The sequence below is a fragment of the Thamnophis elegans genome, chromosome 5, assembly GCF_009769535.1.
Source record: "Thamnophis elegans isolate rThaEle1 chromosome 5, rThaEle1.pri, whole genome shotgun sequence".
Lineage (NCBI taxonomy): Eukaryota > Metazoa > Chordata > Lepidosauria > Squamata > Colubridae > Thamnophis > Thamnophis elegans.
In genome coordinates this window covers 45,905,749-45,930,056 of record NC_045545.1, presented here as the reverse complement: position 1 = coordinate 45,930,056, position 24,308 = coordinate 45,905,749, and the positions used below count along the sequence as shown (strand labels likewise).

Sequence of the window (24,308 nt, the reverse complement as noted above, 5' to 3'; positions counted from 1 at the left end):
ATTGAGGGCCACATCAAGGTTGTGCTTGACCTCCTGGGACCGGGGTGGATGTGGCCAGCTTGACATCACTCATGTGGGGGGCGCCTGTGATGGGCCAGGCACTCTGCTAGTGAAAATGGGATCCTGAGCTCCTTTTTCAGCTGCCACAGCCTCCTGCAACCCTCTGCCAACAAAAAGAGAGCAGCATGCAGCCCTCCTGAGCTCTGTTTTCACTGGCAAAAGCACTGTGGGTTGGTCCTTTGCTGTTTCCAGGGTGGCCCTGTGGGCCAGATCTAAGTACTCTGCAGGCAGGATCTGGCCCCCGGACCTTGAGTTTGACACCCCTGTTCTAGTTCTAAATGAAATACAACATACTTTCCTAACTAAATACTTTGATAGTGACCAGCAACATGACCTTAGTAGAACTCTCAGCAGGATGTACCATGTTGAAGTAAATCAGATGAACCCTCACTAGTAGATCAGCAGAAGTAAATCATATGCAGAAATGTTAGCTGGACAGCTCCCGGGAGTCATGAGGCTGCAGCAAGATATTTCACCCTGCTTCTCCAAGAGGGAAATCTACTGTAATTGTTAGCTAAAAAATTCACATAATAATTCTGGGAACATGAACCAAGATTACAGTCAATATTAGTACCTAAAGAATTGTTATAGCTGGAAGCTAAGAGCTAAGATTTGTGTTGTTTAAAGGATTATAGTAGATGGTCACCAAAAATTGATGAATATCTAAAAAAATGGGGAAATGAAGATTATGGGCTTGATACCTAACATGGTATTTGAGGAAAAATAGATATGTCTGGGATAGAGTTGTGTAATTTCTTATCCCAAGTTATCATGGCAGTGGGAATCATTACCGCATGAACATTGAGGTGGGGGGGATTCACTCACCCCCCTTTTTGTTGTGTTTATTTAGTTAGCCTATTTTTGACAACTTTATATATATATATACCTAAGTGGCAAACACACACATACATACAAATCCACACAACAAACAAATAAAATCACTTAAAAGAATCTAATTGAGGTTCCCATGAAAATTATCCTAATCCTAATCCCACGATAAATATACCCACAGAGACTTCACTAACATCCTAGCCCCAATGCACAGGGTAGAAAAGTCAAGTCTTTAATTCTTGTGGAAGAACACGTGGTTAGGCCATCTAAACATGATGAAGTGGTTATTCCATATGACTGCCCCCATGACAGAGAAGGCACGCTCCCTAGGTCCCAACAAATGACACTACTTCACCAAGGGGAACCCAACCATGTCTATTTTGTCACATCTGATGACACAGACAGACATGAAAAGCAATAGCCAATCCTGCAAGTAACTGGGATTCATGCCATGTAGGGCTTCAACGCTAATAGTTGGCATCTTAGATTACACCCATATTATATGTGGTGGACATGTGTAGAGGCAAAACGTATTGGACAAAAATACAAATATGGTTGGAAAAGATGGCAATGCAGTATATTTAAAACCAGAAATATTTTTGCTGGGGATTTTGCCCAAAATTTACAGTGAAAGAAATGCATATTTAATTATACATGTATTAACTGCAGCTAGAATTGTATTTGCACAAAACTGGAAAAGCAATGAGAGTCATACAGATGACAATGTGATTAGGAAAATATTAGAATGTGCAGAAATGAATAGATTAACCCTTGTATAAAATAGAAAGTACAACCAGAATATTATATGACATGGGAGTTATTTTATGGATGGCTGGAGAATAAAAATAGAAGTGAGAAATAAATAGTGACTAGTGAAATAAAGAATATATGTTAAGATAGAGATGTAAACAATACGATGATTATTATACTATATGATTGTTAAGATGACCATATTCAATATAATATTATGTTTTCATTAGAAGATATGTTAAGAGGGAGAAATGAATAGTTATAATGCTAATTATTAATATTGTAAGATTAATCTTGATTGTAATTGTACAGAGACATTTGTACCCAGATGACACACTGTTTATTGGAAGATGATATGTTCAAGTTAAAAAATAAAAATAATAATTTAAAAAAAAGATTACACCCAGAAGTCCCTGGGGAGCTAGTAGATCTCATATTAGAGTGATGTTAAATGGGTGTGCTGCGATATATCCAATATTGAACAAATGTTTCATGTGAAGCCATTCTTTATCTGGATGAAATAATATCTGCAAGATGTTGGGGACATATAGGGAGCTGCACTACAGATAGGCAATAGAGAAACCCATTTGGTGTAAGAGTTAAGGCACTCGGCTAGAAACAAGCAGACCATAAATTTTACAGCCACCATCAGCACAAAGGCAGCTGGGTAATTTTGGGCCAGTCATTTTCTTTCATCCCTAGGAAATATGCAAAGTCAAACTACTTTGCAGTCTTGTCACAAAAGATACTAGTCCAAGCCATTGGCAGGAATCAGTGTTGAGTGGAAGGCACACACAAACTGATTGTGTTGGAGTGCTGCACTAAGTATAGAAAGGCCAGGATTTCATTCTCTACTTAGCTAGGAAGCTCACAAGATCAACCTGGAACAATTATTCTCAGTGGACCCACATCATAAAAGGCAGAGTTACACTCTTTTTGGAAAGCTGGTTAGGCTGAATATGTAGTTGTAGCTTATCCCATCTGGGAAAAGCTGCTATAGATTCTCTTTTTCACAGCCCGTTTCCATTACAGTAAATTGACCTAAAAAATGCCCTCAAGCTTGTTTTTGCCATAAGACAGAAGAAAAAAACATGCTTCCAAGGAAAAGGTTCAGAGCATCTGGAGCTTTAAGAGTTAGGGCTGAGTTGTGTTGGTGACAAAGAAGAGAAATAGACAATACTTGGGTGGTCCCAACAGTCAAGTATTGGTGGGCCAGTAGAGGTTTACTATCTCTTTACAACCACAACCAATTTGCTGCTGACACCCAAGAGAGCAAAATAAACCCATGGCTGTTTTTCTAGAAAAGGATCAGCCTGTCTAAACTCCAGCAAAACCAGGCATTTTCAATCTCCTTTTCTCCCACGTACAGAAGTTAACACAAACAATATCACTATCTCACCTCATCTCGCCCACAAGTCTGACGTCTACAAGAGGGATAAAATCCTAATTTATCTCCTACACATGTTTGTGCAATTCTTTGTCCCCAGACATACTCGTGTTGAATTCCCATGCCTTCAAAAATGCATGCAGATCAGCACTTTTTCACCCATGCATCCATGTACACGTGTTTTGTGTGTATATCTGTGTAAATGGAGACACATACCATGGTACAGTACATGGTGAAAGTTTAGGTGAATTATAGCCTGTTGTATTTTATCTTTGTTGCTTTTTTATGGCTGAATACACACACCCTGTTTATTATCTAAAGTATGTGGAAAGGTTTGCATGTTTGCATTTACTCTTTCAATCCACAAAATGCACAACCTTTGCTATTGCATGCTACTTTAGACATAGGATCCACTCAGAATTTCAGGAGTATGCTTGAATGCATTCAAAGTAGCCCATCTGTTGTGCTGTAAAGGGAATTTAACTCCCTTTTCCATCACAACAAACCAAGACCTAAGCAATTAGTTTTACATGAGCAGTCCTGCAGCCTGTGCTAGAAGCTGGCTTAACTCTTTCCCTTGCGCAAAGAAGATGATTGGAAGCAGGAGGGGGATCTATTTCTTCACCCAAGGCCATATCTTCCTGCCCGTGGCTTACTAACTTCATTGTAACATCAAAGGTCTATTCATGACTGTAGCTCGGAAAAGGAGGTCAGTCAAATGGACAAGAAACTGCTGTGTTGCACCTGCTAAGGAGACTAGATAATGTTGCAAGATGCTTCTTCCACTGAAGCCCATGTGATTCATCCATATTCATTGATCTCAAACAATGTCAGTGAAGAAATAGTTGCATTAGAGAGCCAACAGCCTTAAGGGGTCACTCTAATGCCCTTCCCTAAGACACCTTTTGTTTTCAGTGAGCACAAAGCAAGGATACTTCCAGGGATATGATCTGATTATTATTTGCTCATTTATATATATATATAGGGCTTTTTCCTTAAAGGTATTTTGCATATGCATATCCCTCCGAAATACACATTTTCATATATATTTTCATGTGGGAGAGTGTACTGCAAGATTCTGAAAAGTGTTAATATCATAGGATACCGTATTTTTCGGAGTATAAGACGTACCTTTTTCCCTCAAAAAAGAGGCTGAAAATCTGGGTGCGTCTTATACATTGAATACAGCATTTTTGCCTCCCGAAACCCCGCCCCTTCACCAAAATGGCTATGCAGAGCCTGTAGAAGGCTTTCAGGGAGCTCCTGGGGGCTGGGAAGGGCAGAAACAAGCATAAAATGGGCTGTTTTTTGCTCAATTTTGCCCACCAGCCTCCAGGAGCACTCTATAAGCCTCCATAAGGCTATGCATGCAATTTTCTTGGAAAAAACGGACCCGCTTTCTTGAAATACGGGCCATTTTTTTGCTTGTTTTTGCCCCCCCCCCACCTTCCCCCAGGAGCACTCTGCAAGCCCCCCAAAGGCTATTCATGCCTCTTTTTTTGAAAAAGAATGGGCCTGTTTTCGCAAAAAACGGGCCGTTTTTGAGAGGTTTGCAGAGTGCAAAAACTTTTTTCCCCCTTTTGGAAAGATCTTTATTTAAAGTAATTGATGAGAATTAGATTGATCAAGTGCTGTGCCAGCAGAAACAAAGTCTTAGGTGCTGCAGATTGTCAGCGATTTCCTTCTCCAGCACATGGATAAATACACCTGGGAACATCTCCCTACCTACCTACTCTCTCTCTCTCCCTACCTACCTACTGTATCTCTCTCTCTCTCTCTCTCTCTCTCTCTCTCTCTGTCTATCTATCATCTATCTATCTATCTATCTATCTATCATCTATCTATCTATCTATCTGTTTTTGTAGATTTTCACGGGTGTAGGTATGCTGGTCTTGTTGTATTCAGATCTTTTCCCATGTAAGATTGAGATTGCCAAAACAATCTCAATCTTACATGGGAAAAGACCTGAATACAAGACCAGCATATATATATGTGTGTGTGTGTGTGCACGCGCGCGCGCACGCGCGCACACACACACACACACACACACACTTAGGGTCCTGACCAACCACTGCCTAACCAAAACATACTTCATCCATAATGGACAAAGATACAAACAGATAGAAGGAGCACCCATGGGATCACCCCTCTCACCCATCATCGCAAACTTATACATGGAACATTTTGAAACTAACGCCTTAGATAAATCTGAACACAAAGCCAAACTCTGGCTTAGATATGTTGATGACACTTTTGTGATTTGGCTACATGGGAAAGAAAAACTGGATAACTTCCTCACACATCTCAACAGCCTACACCCCAAAATACAATTCACTATGGAAATAGAAGCAAACAACCAACTTCCCTTTTCTAATCTACAAAAAACCCAATGGCTCCCTAGGACCATCTACTGGAAAAAAAACACACACCAACCGCTACTTAAATGCACAATCCCATCACCACCCTGCACAGATCAAGTCTGTAGCCAAGACCCTCATCTCCAGAACCAAACGCCTAGCCGACAAAGCCACCTGAAAACTGAATTACACACTCTCACAAACGAATTAATCTCCAACAGATTCCAAAGAAAAACAATTACCAACCTAATTCAAAGGGAGACTCCCCCCAAAAACCGAGACACAGGACGGTATCGCCCTCCTCCGTTACATCAAAGGAACTACAGATAAAATCAGCAAAATTCTCCACAAACACAATATCAAGACAGCCTTCAACACTGACCAAAAAATAGCCAACATCTTAAGAAACCCCAAAGACAAAATCCAGCTAGAAAACCAAAGAGTCTATGAAATACCATGCAAAATCTGCCCTGCAACATACATAGGACAAATGAACAGGAGAATAAATGCACGCATCGCAAGACACAAGAACGCAGTAAGAAAAAAGAAAAAAAACTTCCTCCCTTTTCCAGCACCTTAAAGCTACAGGACATGAAATTAACTTTGAAGGAACCAGGTTAATCTCCAAAACCGAACACTTCAACAAGAGAATAATTATGGAAGCTATCGAAATAGAGAAACACCCCCACAACATGAATAAACGTGATGATACCTCCCACCTCCCAGACATCTGGAAATCAGCCCTTGTCAACAAACGAGCCCCACCCCCCACCCAGACCGTTACAACACAAAACAACAATGGACACACAGCCAGCACCAATCAGCACCAATCTACCAATCATGATACGGCCACACATCCAATCAATCCACTTACTGAAACAACGCCTGCACTCCACACACCCTCCCCAAGATTTATAGAAAGACAGCAGCTCCGATCACACTTTAAGCCGAAAACACCAGCCTGAAATTTTGCCAAGACAATCTCAATCTTACACGGGAAAAGACCCGAATAGAACAAGACCAGCATACCTACACCTGTGAAAATCTACGAAAACATGTGTGTGTGTGTGTGTGTGTGTGTGTACTCCAAAAAATATGGTAATTAGATCCCAGTTCCATATTGATTTAGGAAGGGTAAATATATTTCATTTATCTCCAAATGCAAATTGATCAAGATTCTCTTCCATCTCTAATCCCCAGGGATATTTTTAGGTTGAAGTGCAGCTTTCTTAAATGGAAAAGGGCATTTTGTGTATTCTTGCATCCTGGGTGCTTATTCATATATCATTGCTCCTGAGATATGAACTCCTGAGATATATCTTTTATGAATGTTATTTGTCACCCTGTTGCGCAAGTTCAATGCTTCATTCCTTACGCATTTTCCTGTATGATTTGCAAGGTACATTAACCAGAAATAGCAGTGATATTCCATTTCTTTAATGCTTTCAAAATTCTTAGGAAGCATGGAATCATATACCACAAGCAGAGATAAGGAAGCTTGCTCATGTTCTCATAAGTCAACCTGCCCTGGATTTTTGCTTCTTTTGAACTCTACAATCTACATTTCTGATCTGTGATTTTTTTTTTTTGTTTGTTTCCGCACCTTAAAGCTTCAAGCAACCCTGGATATTTGTTTATAAACTATGAAGTCCAGATTAGTAAATTAAAAAAATTTTAAACAGAAAATTAGAAATGCCTTACTAGATAATAACAACTCTTCAAAGAATCAAAGACTGTCCTCTTTTTATTTTACCCTGCATGCTCTATTCCTTTTTTCCCCTTCCCAGTTAAAATATACCTTTGGAAAAATTCAGTGTTAATGCACACATAGTAATTCACTCATTTTCTCCTGGAAAATAACCACTGCTGACTGCCTCCAGCAGCACTGGCAGAGAATTTTGCAGAACGAAAATGCCCTGAGTTAGAATCAGAAAGGATTGATAAGTAGGGTACTAATCTCTTCTGGCTTCCTTTCATGCATCCCTACTGGTAGAAAAAGTCTCATCAAGCTGACTTTTCATCTCTAACATGACACTTCAAGACACAGTATGATCTTCAATGCTTTACAGCTTGAAACATTTGGCTTACAACAGCAAGGCTATTATTTCCTTAACATAGGAATATCTTATAATGTATCTGTAGATAGTTCAAACCAAATGGTTGGTCCTGGCGAGCATGAAATAAAAAAAATGTATTATACGTGAATTCCTGCTGACTGATTGTGATTTTTCAAAACTCCTGCTGGTGCTGGAAGACTGGATAAGAGCAACCAATATCCAAAATGGTAGAGGGAACACCTGAGAAATATGCACCTATTATTTAGCATTTCTGCTGAATAAATTGTCAGTCAGTGTGGCTATGAGCATTTAAAAAAAAGAAAGTTACCATTACCAGGAGCTAACTGTGATTGTTAGTTGTGTGTTGTCTTTCTATTCCAAGTTGAAGTTGTATTCAATTCAACTCTGGGAGTTGAAGTCCACATACCTTCAAATTGCCAAGGTAGAGAAATACTGGTCTGGTTTTTCCTCTATTCATGAAACACGAATAGTTTAAAAGACTGAGGATGCAATGTAGATGTAATATACTTTGATCCTGGAAAAGCATTTGTCAAGGATGCTCATGATATTTTTTGTGGACAGAAAGGATAAATGTGGGCCAGATGATACTGTGGTCTGTTAGATTTGTAACTGGTTGAACAATCACACCCAAAGGGAGTTTGTGAGTAGTTCTGTATTATTCTGGTGGGAAGGATTACATGAAATTCCCCAGGACTCTATCCTTGGCCTTCTGCTACTCAGTATCAGTGGTGGGTTTCAAAAATTTTTAGAACCTCTTCTGTAGGTGTGGCCTGCTTTGTGGGAGTGGCTTGCTAGCCATGTAACTGGGTGGGCGTGGCCAACTTGTAAAATGTGGTGAAACTCACTTAACAACGCTCTTACTTAGCAACCCAAACGTTGGCTCAGAAACTCTAGCATTTGAAGCACGCAAGTCTTAAGCTGTCAAGTTACAAGACCCTTGCACCCCTAAACCTTTAAAAAAAAAACCAGAGTGTTCAAAGACTTGTGGACTTCAACTCCCATAATTCCTCCTCTCGCTCTTCATCTTGATAATGTGCGGATGGGCAGGGGGAGGGAGCTGGAACCGGTTCTAAACAGCACTGTAGATTTATGGTACCTCTTCTATAGAAGAGGTTAGAACTGGCAGGAACCCACCCCTGCTCAGTATCTAGATAAATAGCCTAGAAATGCAGGGGAAGACATACTTATCAAATCTGTAGATGATATGGAGCTAATTGAGAAATACCTCAGAACACAAAATCACAGCTAGTTTGATAAGATTGAGCATTGGACCTAACCCATAGGATGATGTTGAACTGGGTAAATAGGTAAGAAATTAGGGAGACTTGATTTAGCAGCAATGTACAGAGGATTTAGGAGTGCTCCAGAAGCGATTTGTCTACATTAGGAAAGAAATATGCATAAGAAGCACAGCACAGGAAATTTTATATAAAATCCACACATTCTTGCAAGTCAAAATGCAACTTATAGAAGAATCAGGGGATATTTTAGCAAGTGAAATAAGTTTATTGTATTTATGAAATGCCAATCCTAACAAGATTTTTGTGTTTGTGTTCACAGAGCAGGAGTGATGCTTTAATAAATGCATGAAGTTGTTTATATTTTCCTAATTCACAAAAGTAGCTAGTTCCACTATAATCCTAAGGGCCTGGATTGATTTAAATGCCAGGAAGTGAAAAAGTGTAGTGGATAATTTATGTACTATGAAAATGACAAACTGTAACTCTTCTATAAAGAGTTCAGTTTAACATGCTTCAGTGCATATTCCAGAGACTGATGGGAAAAGAAAATACCCAAGTACCAACGTCTATGAGTAAAAAGTCTTAGTTGTAGGTGCAGAATCCTTATTGATGCCAAACTTTCCCAGATTTTTCAAACCTTGAAAAAGGTTATAGTCTTTTCAATTACACACTGGATTAGAATTTATTTCAGTGATTAGCCTCAGTCTTTCTTTTTTCCATTTCCTATTGGGACAATTGCAAACTGTTGTTTATGTTTAGTACTTTACTATACCACTTTCCCATACAACTTCTTAAAATTGCTCTGTTAGCTCAGCAGCAATGCTGTTAGACAATGTGTTTTCTGCTTCTAATTCCAAGGATGTAGCCACAATGCAGTTCTGTGCCAACAAGCTGGACAAGAAAGACTTCTTTGGGAAATCAGACCCTTTCATGGTATTCTTCAGAAGTAATGAAGATGGAACGTGAGTAGAAGTTTTTTTCTTCTTCCTAGGAGCAGATTTGCTTCAATTTTAACTGGCTCTTCACTAGCACACAGTGAAATTTTCCATTGATACTTTGCTGGTCATTCTGGAATTTTGTTTGTGATTTCAAATACCAGTCAGATCCAACAGGCTTTGTTGAAGTCAATTAGTGTAGCTGGTTGCTGCTTCCTGCTCAGACTTTCTTAGTAAGCAAACTTACTTTTAAACTTTCAAAGTTTAAAACTTTTAAAAGCTTCATATAAAGAACTTGTTCAGGCTAATGTCTGTCATGGACAGGGCTATTGTAACCCCCACCATGCTCCACTTTTGGTTACAGAAGGCTTTAGGGAGGGCCTCTGGAGACTGAGGGAGACCATTTTGCTCTTCCAAAGGCTCAAGGAAATTCTCTGGAGCCTGGGAAGGGCGAAAAACAGGCCTACTGGAATTACCGGAAGTCTGGAAACTGGACTGTTTCTGGCCGCCGAAGGGCCTCTGGAGTCCAGGGGAAGCCATTTTCGCCCTCCCGGAGGCTTGAGAAAAACCTCCAAAGCCTGGGGAGAGTGAAAACATATTCTTCCTACCATGATGCAGGACGCCGAGTAGGGGGGGTCCCACACGCATCCACAGGAGGGCGGGCACATTGCATTGTGGGTTTGGGCACACACGTGCGATAGTACATGCACACGTGATAGCGCACACAAGCACAATTTCAGCAAGTGAGGAGAAAGGGGTTAGCCATCACTGCTATAGGATGTGGTTTAAAAAAATCAAGATGATGGCTATGATTGTGTTATTTAAGCTTTACATGTTCTGATGTGTGATCATACTATGATGGCCACCATGTCAATTGGACATACCTTTCTTGTGAGTTGGAAAGATTTTTTCGGACCATTTCAAGTAAAAAACTGCTTTGATTAATTTTTTAACTGATATACAGGAGAAAGTAAAAAGGCTCAAGTATGCTAAGTTTTCAACTTTCAGGATCATTTTAAAAGATGATTTATGAATATTCCTGATGTTCTTCACTAAGCCAGCAAGATGTGAAATGAGATGTTGTGTTTAATAGAAAAGGGTCTGGGCAAAAGTTAACTAACAAAAAGACAATTCCCAACTGACCATTCTGAATAATTAAATAGGTAAATGAAAGTCAGATCTCCTTGAAATTGAGAACATTTTCCTCAATTTTCAAACTGCAAGGCTGGTGCTGAAATAAAATATTGCTTTGCATCCAAATTACCAGGCTCAAACCCTAATTTTTTTTTTTATGTGAGCAGGGTGGAGATCCATATTCCCAAAATCAAAATCTGATAGGTTGAGTAGACTGGAGCTTAGATAGGCTACCGCTGTGCTAGGCCAACTCTTTCTCATTGAAATGTCCCAACCAAATTACAGCAAGGATGGTCAGAATGCTAGATTTGAATAATTCATGTCTATGAGTCATGTAGCCTTAATTATCAGAGGATCTTTGCAAAAGGATCACTTTAAATCTGTAGCAAGAATCTGTCCTTCTTCCAACAGTAGGTTGGGTGGGAGCAAGGATAGACATCATGGGAAGTTGAGCTAATAGAAAAAGGGAAGAAAAGAGTGATTTGCCCAATTTTAGCTCTGCTCATTACTGGAACATGGCTCCCAGCAGATTATTTCTTTAAAACACAGGGCCTGCCTGGAAAAAAAATCCTCCCTCCCTTGTTTGAGAGAATATGAACTTCTCCTTTCTAGAGACATTGCCATATCTTGCTGGTTATTGCTTATTGCTGGTTTCCAATATAGTTTGTTCTGCTTTCAGCAAGTTTGCTCTCTGTGGGAATGGATATTGCACTACTTGTTCTAATAAAAGTATAATTTTAATAGATAATATTTATATCCTCTGTGAAAAATGTTAGCTAATATTGCATGAGGTTGGGGCTTATTTCTGCTGCAAGTGCTTGGAGAATGCCAGTGTTTACAGCTATTAAAGTAATCCATTTTTATCTTGATCCAACCCAGTGCCAATTTTCATCGTTCATGGTGATTTGGAGAAGCATATTTCAAAAACAAAAAGAATCAGATTTTTCTTGCTTCTCTGTTGTTGTCTAACCCAAGGCATTCTTCAGTTTCTGAGAATTAACCTATAACTAAACAGACATTCTGTATCTTGCTAGATTTACCATTTGTCATAAAACTGAAGTGGTGAAGAACACACTGAATCCAGTATGGCAGTCATTCGCTATCCCTGTGCGAGCCTTGTGTAATGGAGACTATGACAGGTACAAGTTTTACAGAATTTGTGTTAACATCTGGCATGATTTGTTCATTAAAAGTGGTTAGAACTGATGTCCACCAAATTACCATCACAGTTGTTAGTTCCTAGGATAGGCTGGAGGTTTAAGAATTGTAATCCCAACATACCTAGTGGGACCAGTTTGGCAAAGATCAGGTTAGAAGAAATGAATTACAACCCCCCTCAGTTTAGCCTATATCCCTAGATTTTCCAGATGTTCCTCAGCCATCTGGAACAAACTAGAGCCAGCTGTGTTTAGACTTCTAGATCAGCCAAAGTCAGCTAGGTCTTGCCATCTATTTTTAGATGAAAATTCAAGTCTGTCATGCATGCCCAAAATGTACTACAGTCACGTATAAGCACTCATTAGCAAACTTGGACAACTTAAAAATCCACAAAGAAAGGTATTGAGGACTCGGAAAGTCCTTGACTTACGACCTGGCGGCTAGCAACCAGCCAAACCGCACCCTGATTGGCTAAGGCACAGCTTGGCTGAGCGCGGGCCGCTAGGGGTGCGCTCATTGGCTTTCCCTGCTTGACAGCTCCATATAAATAGCTGTCAAGCAGGGAAGGTGCTGAATCGCCTGTAAATAGTTACCTTAAATAAACCGTTCTCGTTCTGGCAGTTCTGGCTCCAGTCTCGTCCTTCCGCCGATCCACCAAACTGGTGACGAAGGTGGGATCACGGTGATTCCAGTGATCGGTGCCTAGGACGAACAAGAAGACCATCAGCCGCAAAGCCCCACAATCCGCGGAGCTTCCGTCGGCTCTTCATTCCGCAAATTTTTACTTCACCTCACGCTTCTCAACCTAGAGATGGCAGCTCTGCCACCATTCGCCCCGTTCTGAACCTCCGGCGAGTCGTGGGCCGGGTTCCTCGAGCGCTTTGAGTGCTACCCCATAGTCTCAAAAAATCACAACCTGCCTCTGGAGGAGAAGTGCAGTTTCTTCCTCAGCTGCTGTGGCCTGGCTATGTTCACCTCAGCAAGGGCCCTGGCCTCTCCTCGGCCAGTTTACCAGCTTAACTGGGAGACGCTGATGGCCAAACTGAAAAATCATTACGCTCCCACCCCATCGCAAATCGCCTGCCGATACGCCTTCTGCCAATGTGTGCAGAAACCGGCAGAATCGGTCAGCCAATTCCTGTAATCATTGCACGTAGCGGTGATTCAATGTGACTTTGGGGACTTGGAAGACAACCTTGTGGAGCAGTTTGTCTGTGGCGTCAAGGACATTCGTCTCAGACACCGTCTCTTAGCGCACCTGGAGATCACCCTGCAGCAGGCCGTGGACAAAGCCAGAGCCGCCGAGCTCTCGGAATAGTCCACGGCCGACATGCAGAGGCTTCAGTCTCTTCCTCCTCCTCTCCCTCCTCCTCTCCCTCCTCTGGCTGCTCGTGCCTGTCTCGTCAATGAGCTAGTGCCACTCGATGAGCCCGACTTCGAACAAGTGGCCCAGCTCTGTGCTCAGCCTCGGCGTCCTCCGCCTCAGCCAGCCGTTCCTGCTGTGTCTGCTTGTGTGGGCTGCGGAGGCAGGCACAACCGCTCCACTTGCCCCTTCAAGGGCTCCATCTGCCATCATTGCGGCAAGAAAAGCCACCTAGCACAGGTCTGCCGTGCCTCGCTGCCTGCTCCCTCCTTCCTGCAGCTGGCTGCCTCTCCCCAGCCTCAACCACGCCACCAACCGGATCATCAGCCTCAGTGGCGGGCTGAAGACTGCTACGCAGTGACCCTGCACCTAGGATGAATTTATTAAACCTGGTTGTAGAAAGAATTAATGGGAAGTAAAGAGATTCTGCAAAGATAGCTTGGATAGGTAAGAATTGTCCCGACTGAGGTTCACTTTATTATAGGTACAGAAGAGCAAAAGATACAGGTTTAATATTTCACATTATATATTTTAAATATTAAACTCAGCAATTTCCATGGCACCATGAATTTGCACCGAATGTGGCAGAAGCTGTCACATCCCAGAATTTAGTGATACAAAAGACTTTTCCTCCCTTAAGATTTTTAAGGGGGCTTAAAAAAACACTGACAGCCCTCAGAGCTGTTCTAAATTAGGGAGCTGTTATTCTGTCAGCATTAGTGAAAAGACAAAAGGGGGGTGCAGCTGGGAGGGCTCCCTTGGGAAGGCTGTTTCCCCGCTTCACAGATGGAACTGAAATGTACTTAGGGAGTGATGAATGGATGGGAATGAACCGAAAAAGTAGAAAAGGTTTGTTGGGAGAAACACTGGCAATAGAATACTACTACATTGATAAAAACTGTCACTGCTATCAGTCCACAGCAAAGGTCTGTTTCAATTCAGAAATTATCTGCTACAATGTCCTACCTGTCAATGACTACTTCAGCTTCAACTGCAACAACACAGGAGCTCATAATAGACACAAACCTATGGTAAAATGCTCTAAACTTGATTGCAGAAAATATGACTTCAGTAACAGAGTTGTCAATGCCTGGAATGCACTACCTGACACTGTGGTTTCTTCCCCCAACCCCCCAAAACTTTAACCTTAGACTGTCTACTGTTGACCTCACCCCATTCTTAAGAGGTCTTTAAGGAGCGTGCATAAGCGCTCCAGCATGCCTATCATCCCTGTCACAATGTTACCTTGTATTCGTATTCATTTCATGTATTCATAATCATGTCTATACTTATATCTGTTATCTAATTCATACTTGATGAAATAAGTAAGTAAATGAATGAATGAATGAATGAATGAATAAATCAATAAATAAAAAATGAGAGTCTTGCTGATGAGGGACATCTTCAAGAGCACCCAAAAAGATGATTGGCTCCATTATCAGGGCAATATACTCTTCACTTAGCTTTATGATTTCCTATATCACAATTGATTCTCTGCATCTGGGTTCATTTGAGAGCTGTGCATTAATTGTAGCTTTTATCAGCATATTTTCTGTTGATTAGCAGTTCAGCCCTGCTACACAAATCGATGCTTTCACATCAATGCTTTCTGTTAATAGAATACAACTTCATTCTGAGAAAGCTCTGTATGAATGAAAAGCGAAAAATGTTCTCTGACTTTTCCAGGAGGAAAGTAAAACATTTTATAAGCTACACTGGCTTTAATTTAAATTCATTTTGTAAAAAAAAAAAAAAAAAAAAAGAAGAAGCATCTTTTTTTTTAGTTCCTGTAAATTTTTCTTAAAAGACTTCAGATATTATTTTGAAGAGATGAAAGCAAATAACATTCATCCCTTAATTAATTTCATACAAATGTCAGGGTTGTGTTCTGGTGAAGGGGTTGAGCTGGGGTTGATGAGTCCCTGGTTTAAATCCACTCTCCACCTTGGAAATTGACTGGATGATTTGAAGCCTTACCTACAGGATGGTTACAGGGAGAAATAAGAGGATGCAATGCTACATACACCACCTTGAGCTCCTGAGAGAAGGCAAACATAGATCTAACAAATATGTAAATATATAAAATGAATAGAAAATCTATTTACTCTTAATAGATTTTATTTTCTTAAAATGCCCTAGGTGCACTTTTAGATGATTCTCAACTGCTGCAGAGACTGGCTTAAAGTAGTCCTTTAGTTACGCGAGGTCTGACATTTTTGCTGGCTTCTACTGCTATGTTCACCTAATGGCGCTAAACTTGAACAGTGAGGATTTAATTTACCTGCCAACTCTGTGTGTATTCAGAATAGCATTTTGAACTGGCAAAAGTTAAAAGTGTTAAGAATTTAAACCTTCTGTCCCTAAGACTTCCTTCCATAAGTAATTAGAATACCTTATTAAGTAATCCAGTGGCTTGGCAAAATTGGGCTCTGTGCTGCATCTTCGCACCAGCTGTGTTTATGCTGGCAAATGTGTCATGTGGAGCATGAAACTTTGTTTGTAACTGATTTGAGTAAGACTGGGTCACGTATTGGACTAAGCCATGTTGATGGGCAACTTTGTGTGAGATGGACGAAAGAGGGCTGCAGTTAGTGTCCATGGACTTTCCCAGTCTTTTCCTGGGGGTGGGTGGAGATTTAACCTTGGAAAGGGGAATGGGAGATCTTTGGGAAGCAAAGTATTCCCATTTCCCCTTCTCCCCCCCTTCCATACCTCCCTAAGTGTCCTGAAAAAATTGTTCTTGAAACTTAGCAGATCAATTGCTAAATGTTGTTGACACACTTAGAACTATTTGGGGTGGCTGTGAGGGTTTTAAGGGTGAGAAAGAGTACAAAATTGCAGTCATTAATTTAGTTATAAAGTGGTCAAGAATCTGCCTTATTTACAAAGTGGAACTTTGAAGAATGGGGACTAAATCTGCTTTTTCTCCATCCTTCATTGCTTGATGATTGTTTCCCCCTGATCATTCAACTTCCTGTACAGGGTCATTGTGTGTGTGTGTGTGTGTGTGTGTGTGTGCGCGCGCGCACGCGCGCATGTATTAGGTAAACATTCAAGATGGCAACCGCAACTGCAAGATTGACGTTTCATTCCTCTTTCATGCAGATAACATTAAAAAGTGTGGACACAATTGTGGACACCATCTTGGCTTTTTTACCCTGCCTGTACCCTTCCTATTAGCAGAGCTGATATGAAGGGCAATTTAAACCAGTGGAGCATAGTAAGCCAGGAGAAGGATGTGTTCTGCTCTCACCCTTTGTGGGTTCCATTTATTGATAACAGTATAGCCGACTTTATTTATTTTTATATTTCTTAACTGCCCATCTCCCCCCCCCACTACACACCATTGTTAAACTATTAGAAATGATTATGAATATTTTAATGAAGTTTCAAACATCTCTAGTACATAAACTACATTATCTGGTTATGTTCTAGCAACAATAGCAATAGCACTTAAACTTATATACCACTTTACAGTGCTTTGCAGGCCTTTCTTAGCAGTTTACAGAGTCGGCCTATTGCCCCCCCCCCCAACAATCTGGGTCCTCATTTTACTCACCTCGGAAGGATGGAAGGCTGAGTCAACCTTGAGCCTGGTGAGATTTGAACTGCCAAATTGCAGGCAGCCAGGAGTCAACTCTAACCACTGCACCACTATGACTCAAGTCACTAAATTAGAGCATTAGTAATATTATCTACTGATATTTCAGATAGGTGCATTGTAACTGAAAGTGGCTTGCTAAATCTACCTGGTGTGTTCATGATGAAGGTGAGAGTCAGACTGAGAATATCTGACTTGAATTTTTTTCGCTGGCATTTCACCCTTAAATTGGGTTCTCATGACTAAAAAGATCACAGATTAATCAGGCGCATGTTGGGTTATTTATTTATTTATTTATTTATTTATTTATTTATTTATTTATTTATTTATAAATAAAATTTATATGCCGCCCAATCCCGAAGGACTCCGGGCGGCTTACAAAAAAGAGGAAAAAAAAGAGAAAAAAGAGAGAGAGAAAAAAAACGGTTTAAAATCACAACACTACATACATTCATTCTAATCGGGGCTGGACCTCAACAGTGAGGTCAACAGCCCCAGGCCTGCCAGAACATCCAGGTTTTTACAGCTTTCCTGAAGGTCATGAGAGTGGGTATAGTCCGGATCTCTGGGGGTAGCTGATTCCAAAGAGTCGGAGCAGCCACAGAGAAGGCTCTCCTCTGGGGGCCTGCCAGCCGACACTGTCTGGCTAATGGCATCTGAAGGAGGCCCAATCTGTGGGATCTTACTGGCTGCTGGGAGGTATGTGGCAGTAGGCGGTCTCGAAGGTACACTGGCCCTAAGCCATGTAGGGCTTTAAAGGTAATAACCAACACCTTGAATTGCGTCCGGAGGCCAATTGGAAGCCAGTGCAGCTTGGGGAGGACAGGTGTAACATGGGTGTACCTCGGTGCACCCAGTATCGCTCGCGCGGCCACATTCTGGACTAACTGCAGTCTCCGAACACTTTTCGAGGGTAGCCCCATGTAGAGCGCGTTGCAATAATCCAGCCTTGAGGTGAGTTAATCCACCTTATGTGGTTAGCCTCTAATTCAGTGATTTATGAAAATCAGAACATTGAGTGAATTGAATAAACCATGGCTCAGGTATCATTGGGTAAATGTGCCGTGTGAATAAAGCCATAAAGTGCTAAACAAACATGCAATCCCGAAATACTTACTGAAAGAAAATAAATCAGAATATTTGCCAGGGGAGGTTTCTGGGTTCATGCCAAAAAATTGTTGCTCAGAACATTCCTCCAGTAGTGCCAGCATTTTTCCAAGATACTATGGAGCTTGTTTAAGTACGCAAAATATTTAACCACAATCGTTGCACAAAAGCTATCTGAATTAGATCTTTGTGGTAGTATTTTCCAGGAGATAAACAGCCTTCAGAAATATGAGCCCACACAGAAAACAAAACTACACATTACACTAATGAAGTAATTAGCAACCATATTTATGTTTCGTAAATCTTTTAAGTGCCAGGCACAGAAATGTGGAGGAAAGATGGCATAGGAAAAGACCTTTAACCTCCCTATTGGCTGCAGTAGGTTGGTTTCGGACCCCAATTCTTCTTACAGTTCTTCATTGCTATATATACATATGATTCCAAAGTAAACTCTTAAAGAACTCTTGCAGTTCTCTATATTTTTATTGGAAATAAGCCTCGCTGGAAAAATAGGAAGTGTGCATTCAGTTGAAGCTTTTATAGTACATGCAAAGGAAGAAAGTTTCATCTATCATCTTGACTTTCTTCAAACTCAAATTCTGAAGTAATTGTTAATCATCCAGCAAGGTGACAGGCATTTCCCAATGCTAATCCAACATTTTTTATTTTTTGTGAAAAGCGATAACTGCTTAATTAAAGCCAGTTGGATCTCAGATTTCAAAGTATTCACTGATCTTATGATATAGCTCTCTTTATGTTGTTAGATTAAGAAACAAATAAGAATGTGTTAGTCCATTTTTTTAACCTTAAATTATCTTTTCAAATATTTGCTATCAGAGAATGATTTGGAAAGTGTTCATTTTATTTCATCTGATACTTTCTTTTTAGCTTCTAAACATCTGAATACCAGAGGTATGGTATTCAGCAAGTTCTGATCAGTTCTGGAGAACCGGTAGCGGAAATTTTGAGTAGTTCAGAGAACTGGTAAATACCAGCTCTCACTAGTCCCACCCCATCTATTCTCTACTTCCCGAGTCCCAGCTGATCGGGAGGGAATGGAGATTTTGCAGTAACCTTCCCCTAGAGTAGTGAGGGAATGAAGATTTTACAGTATCCTTCCCCTGCCATGCCCACCAAACCATGCCCACAGAACCAGTAGTAAAAAAAAAATTTGAATCTCACCACTGCTGAATACACGCAGCCTTACCAAAAGACTACATTGTTAAAGTTCTCTTTTGTAAAATCCATGTGAGATTCCTATTTTTAATATTCTTTTTTACTGAAGGCAATAAGATATGTAGCTGCAATCTGAATATGTCTCTTTAAAACTGAAATAGTGAAGTTGACTATTCTCTGAGTTCAGTGGAATTTACTCCCAGAGAAGCAGGGACGTGCAGGCAGGGGAGACAGGGGAGGCAGAGCCTCACCACTGTCATCCTGAAAAGAAAAAAATTGTAAAAGGAAAAAGGCTGAGCTAGTTGCTGCCAGAGTCACAGTGGAAGACTCTGCTTAATGTTTAACTGTTTAAAAAAGCTTCTAAAAAGCGCTCTCTACAGGAGGAGGCAGGAGAACCACGTGCCTCATCTAGTCTGACTTTATGATTATTCGAGCAGAGTTAAGCAAGGGTTAAAAGCCGAAAAATTCCTGACCTAGATGAAGCACATCGTTCTCCTGCCTCCTTCTGTAGAGGACATTTTTTTAGAGGCTTTTTTAAACAGTTAAGCAGAGTCATCCACAGCGACTCTGGCAGCAACTAGTCCAGCCTGACCTCAGTTCTTGCCTTTTTCCTTTTACATTGTTTTTCTTTTCATGATGGCAGGCAAGAGCAGAGTTGAAATCCTCTCTGAAACAGCTGGAAAAGGTACGTGTGGGTCAATAGGAGGGGGAGGAATTCAAACTTCATCCTCCTGGTGCAACTGTGTGTGTGTGTTTGTTTGTTTGTTTGAGAGAGAGTTTGTTTGAGTGAAGAGAGGGAAGGGGGTAGGAGAGGCAGGGAGGGCAGCCTGCCTTACTCAGCTGAAGGGGCATCACCTCCGGCTTCAGTCCAGCCTGCGGCTCTTGCAGCCCCTGCCAGCTCCTCCAGGGACTTCCAGGCTCGGGGCCGCAGAGAGCCGCCGCGAGAGAGGCTGGCCAGGTTGCCCGGGCAGCAGAGGGTGGGGGAAGGGGGGGAGATATTTCCTCCGCTCCATCCACGCCCCACCTGCGCTGCCCTCACACAACAAGCACACATGCTGCGCAGCTCTGGCGGGTGAAAGAAAGCACTTTATTCAGTGAAGCACTTTCTTTCGCCCACCTGAGCCTAAAGTGCTTTCTTTCGTCCGCGGCAACCCGCCAGCACAGGCAAGCGAAAGTCACTTTCTTTCGCCCACCTGTGTCAACAGCAGCCCGCCAGCACAAGCGAGTGAAAGTTATTTTCTTTCCCCCGCCTGTGCCTGTGGCAGTCCGGCAGCACAGGCAGGCGAAAGTCACTTTCTTTCCACTGCCTGTACCTGCAGCAGCCCGCCAGCACAGGCAGGCGAAGATCACTTTCTTTCGCCTGCCTGTGCTTGTGGCAGAGCTCAGGCGGGCTGCTGCGAGCACAGGCAGGCAAAAGAAAGTGCTTTAGTCAGTGTGGTGTCGGGGGGGGAGGACTGCCTCAACAGCCATAAACCTCACCGCACGTCACTGTAGAGAAGTAATATGGATGAATACTGTATATACACTGGTATTAAGACATGTCCAGCTTAATGGAATTTATTCTGAGTAAACATGCATAATGTGCTGATCTCTGTTAGATTGGATCCATTTTTTAAAGTTTGAAAATTATTCATTTTGTAATGATTTCAGGGACTCAGTGGTCGGTTATATAGTGGTAGTTAGTCATATAGTGGTAATGTTCTCAAACGCGTCTGTTTGAGATCATTAAAAGAAAATCCAAATAAAACTAGATAATTGATATTTAGCTCTCTTTAAGTTGATTAAAGGGTGCTGATATAACAGGTTTTTCTGGGAGCCATTTAGAAGGGAAATAATATTGTTTATGCAAAAAAGCTGCTTTTTCTTCCATAATACTGTCTGATTTGTACAAGATTGGGGAATGTTTGCTCTGGAATGTAGTAACTGGGCAGTAATACTAATCGGCTCAGTTAGGATGTAATATTAAACCATAATTTAGAGCTCACATATACTGGGAAGCAGTATATGTGAGCTTCAGGCTGTCATGCAGCTCTCTAGTGTAAAATAAACTTAAGTTAGTTAAAACAACCTAATTTATAACCCACGGCTTGAAGGCTATTTTCATAACTGACAGATTTTAATCTATGACTACTACTACACACAAAATAATAGATAATTTTTAATGGAAAGTGTCACTACTCACTGGCAGGGTTGTTCTTATTGAATAAAGGATTGTATTAAACCAAGTTCATGATAACTTTGTTCTGCTCTTGACCATAATGCTAAATAAAGGTGCACCTCCTAATTTTCTTGAATAAATGTGTGTTGAATAAATAAAGCAATGGAAAGTTCTTAGCTATATGAAAATAATAAATTAAAAGAAAATGCCGTTAGTCCAAATATCATTGTTATACTTTTAATGGAGGTCATTGACGTTTCCCAAGACTTTTATTTGTATTTCCTTATTTTATTTGCTAATTAAGGTATATCCTCCAAGAATAGAAATAAAGGAGTTTGATACTATGCTCTGATAAGATGCGGATCAAAGTCATTGCAAAGCTTCTGCAATCTTCCTGAACGTATAGAATTCCTGCCACTAATTTTCTAGCTACAGATTTATGAAAGATGAAACCAGCATCACTAATATTATTCCTTCGTGAGATAAAAGGTTATTCCCAAATGATAGGCTAGAAAAATGGTACCATAAATGTAGCAGCCTATTTTATTAAGCTTATTTTTGATGCTGCCTGATCCCTGTCCTATTTTGCTTAGAGTAGAGATGAGAGGCCCTTTGATGGCTACAAAAGTCTTGATCAGCCTTAATTATTGTCACCAGCTCAGCAGTTCCATCCACTTTCATTCCCATCTCTTGGAGAAATTCAGAATCTGTTGTGGTTTCCTAATTCACCTCGGTGGCTACATCCATGAAGTGAGAACAGAGATTGAAAAGCTGTTTGCCTGATTACTGCACTTACATTTTAGTGTATATATTGTATATACATACGTACATACTGTATGTGTGTATAGAGAGACGCAAATATATACAGATGTGAACATGCCTCTTAAGGTTCTGAATGAAAGAATGCCTTTTGGTAATGTTGCCTCAGCTAAAATGATCTATTTGGGGACAATGACTTGATGAAAAAAGTTGCTTCAGTTTTGGCTTCCAATTGCAATTCCAAAGTAAGGTTTGGAAAAATTTAGAAACTGGTGGACATTCCTTGATCATACCTCATTGCGGGGAGTTTAAGAACAACAGCTTCAGTCTTTGTAATTCCCAGTATACTTTTTCTATACTTTGTTATAAGGATATTAACTTAGACCTGTGATGGCAAACCTATGGCACGCGTGCCCAAAGTGGCACACAAAGTCATGTTGCCTGGCTGGCACGTGCAGTGTCGCCCATTCCTCTTCCAGGTTTATGGTGCACATGTGCACGTGACAATCGGCTTGCCTTCATGCGTGTGGCAATGCCGAAACTGGGAGAGCTGGTCTTCCGTTTTCTGGAATGAGCATGTGCACCGGCCAACTGATTGTCACATGTGCATGCATGCCAGTAACTGGAAGACTAGCTGGCCACTGCACATGCACACACCCAAAAGTGGGAGTGCATTTTCCAGCATGTGCATGCCCCCTGGGCAACTCTCCTTCTGGGTTGTGTCCCAGACGACCGTGCGCATGTGTGCATGCTCCCTTTTCATCATTGAGTGTAGATTGGAGTAAGAGAACAAATGGCCCACAAGGGATTGGTAGAGACTTGAATGTGAGTCTTTGTAAGTTGATACATTAAGTTTGACACTTAACTAGATGTATATAGTCAAAATATGTGATTGCATGGAATAATTTAGGAAGCTGAAAACATTATACATGTTTATTGTATTACTGTAATCTTTATACCAATGCTGCAAAATAACTCTTTATTATTCCTGCAAAACATATATGACAGTGGAATAATATGATTCTTTTCAAAGAAGAAATATCTCATGTGAATGTAAAGCTCAATAATTTCTTAGTTCTCTTGACCATGAAACAAATTCTCAGGTTTCTTCATATTGCTCTTATCAATTATTAAGATAACAAATATCAAGATAGCTTTTGGATAGCCTATTGTGATACCAATATCATATTATCCTTAACTGTTGTAATATTATTGCCAAAGTTTACTTTTAACACCCAATACTTTTTCATCTTAAATTTACGTTTTTCTGCCTCTTGGTGTTTGATACAGTATCCCGGAGATATAAAAAGTACAAGTGGAATCATTTTTAACTATTTGCTAAAGTAAAGTGTGCGTATGTGTCTCTCTATGTATATAACTATGGGTCTATTTATAATTATACTTCGTAATCTGTTCAGTCATTGAATTTGGACCATACGAGGCTCCTAATCTGGACCACTGTCTGCTGCACAGTGCCAGATATCTTAAACCAAAAATCACTATTGGAGAAGTAAAAGCTTTTTCACTTGATCACACTCATATGGAAAGCGACCTGAGGAATACCATTTTCCAACACAGCTGAGCCTCCTTTCCACAGTGGTTAATGGAACTGTGAGCTTTCTATCTCCAGAATCTGTTGTTTTCTTCCATCTTGTTTCATCACCTCCTGAGCAAGTCCAGAGAAATTATTAAAATTACTTTTTTCCCCATTATGATTGCAATTTGATCTTTATTTAGTTTGTTTTGACTGCTGCGTGGGCCTTTCCCCCATTTTAGATGGTATATTTTTAGCTTTTGTTGCTATGGAAACGTATGACATTGGGACCAAGCTAGTCACAGATCAAGACAACAGACGCAATAGTCTCATTCTGTTTCCTGATTGAAAGTATGCTTTAAAATATTAACCTTTTCCTAGTCCAGTGGATGAATTATAAAACTGCTACGAATCCTTGCTATCTGAAGAGTCGATGTTTATAAAAGTAGGAGGAATTATTCTACCTTTATTTGGCATATTCTCCTGTGTGCCATGCTCTGAAATATGTTCCTTATCATCTGAGCCCCAGTCCCTCTCTGTAACCAGAGCAACACAATCACACCACCAGGCTTAGGGCTAAAGGCTCCCCTACCCTAGCATTCTGTGTTACAACCAAGGGTATCCTAAAAGCTCACAAGCAAAATATGGGGATGATGCCCTATTCCACTATTGTTCCTTG

General features: G+C 40.8%; 1 protein-coding gene across 1 annotated transcript in view; it reads left to right on the top strand.

The window, feature by feature from the left end:
• Window positions 1-24,308, top strand: part of LOC116509375 (copine-5) — a 149,874-nt gene that overhangs the window by 82,388 nt on the left and 43,178 nt on the right. The window contains exons 9-10 of the mRNA XM_032218530.1: window positions 9,563-9,666; window positions 11,808-11,912. Coding sequence (XP_032074421.1) covers window positions 9,563-9,666; window positions 11,808-11,912 — 209 coding nt within the window. The remainder of the gene's footprint in view (window positions 1-9,562; window positions 9,667-11,807; window positions 11,913-24,308) is intronic.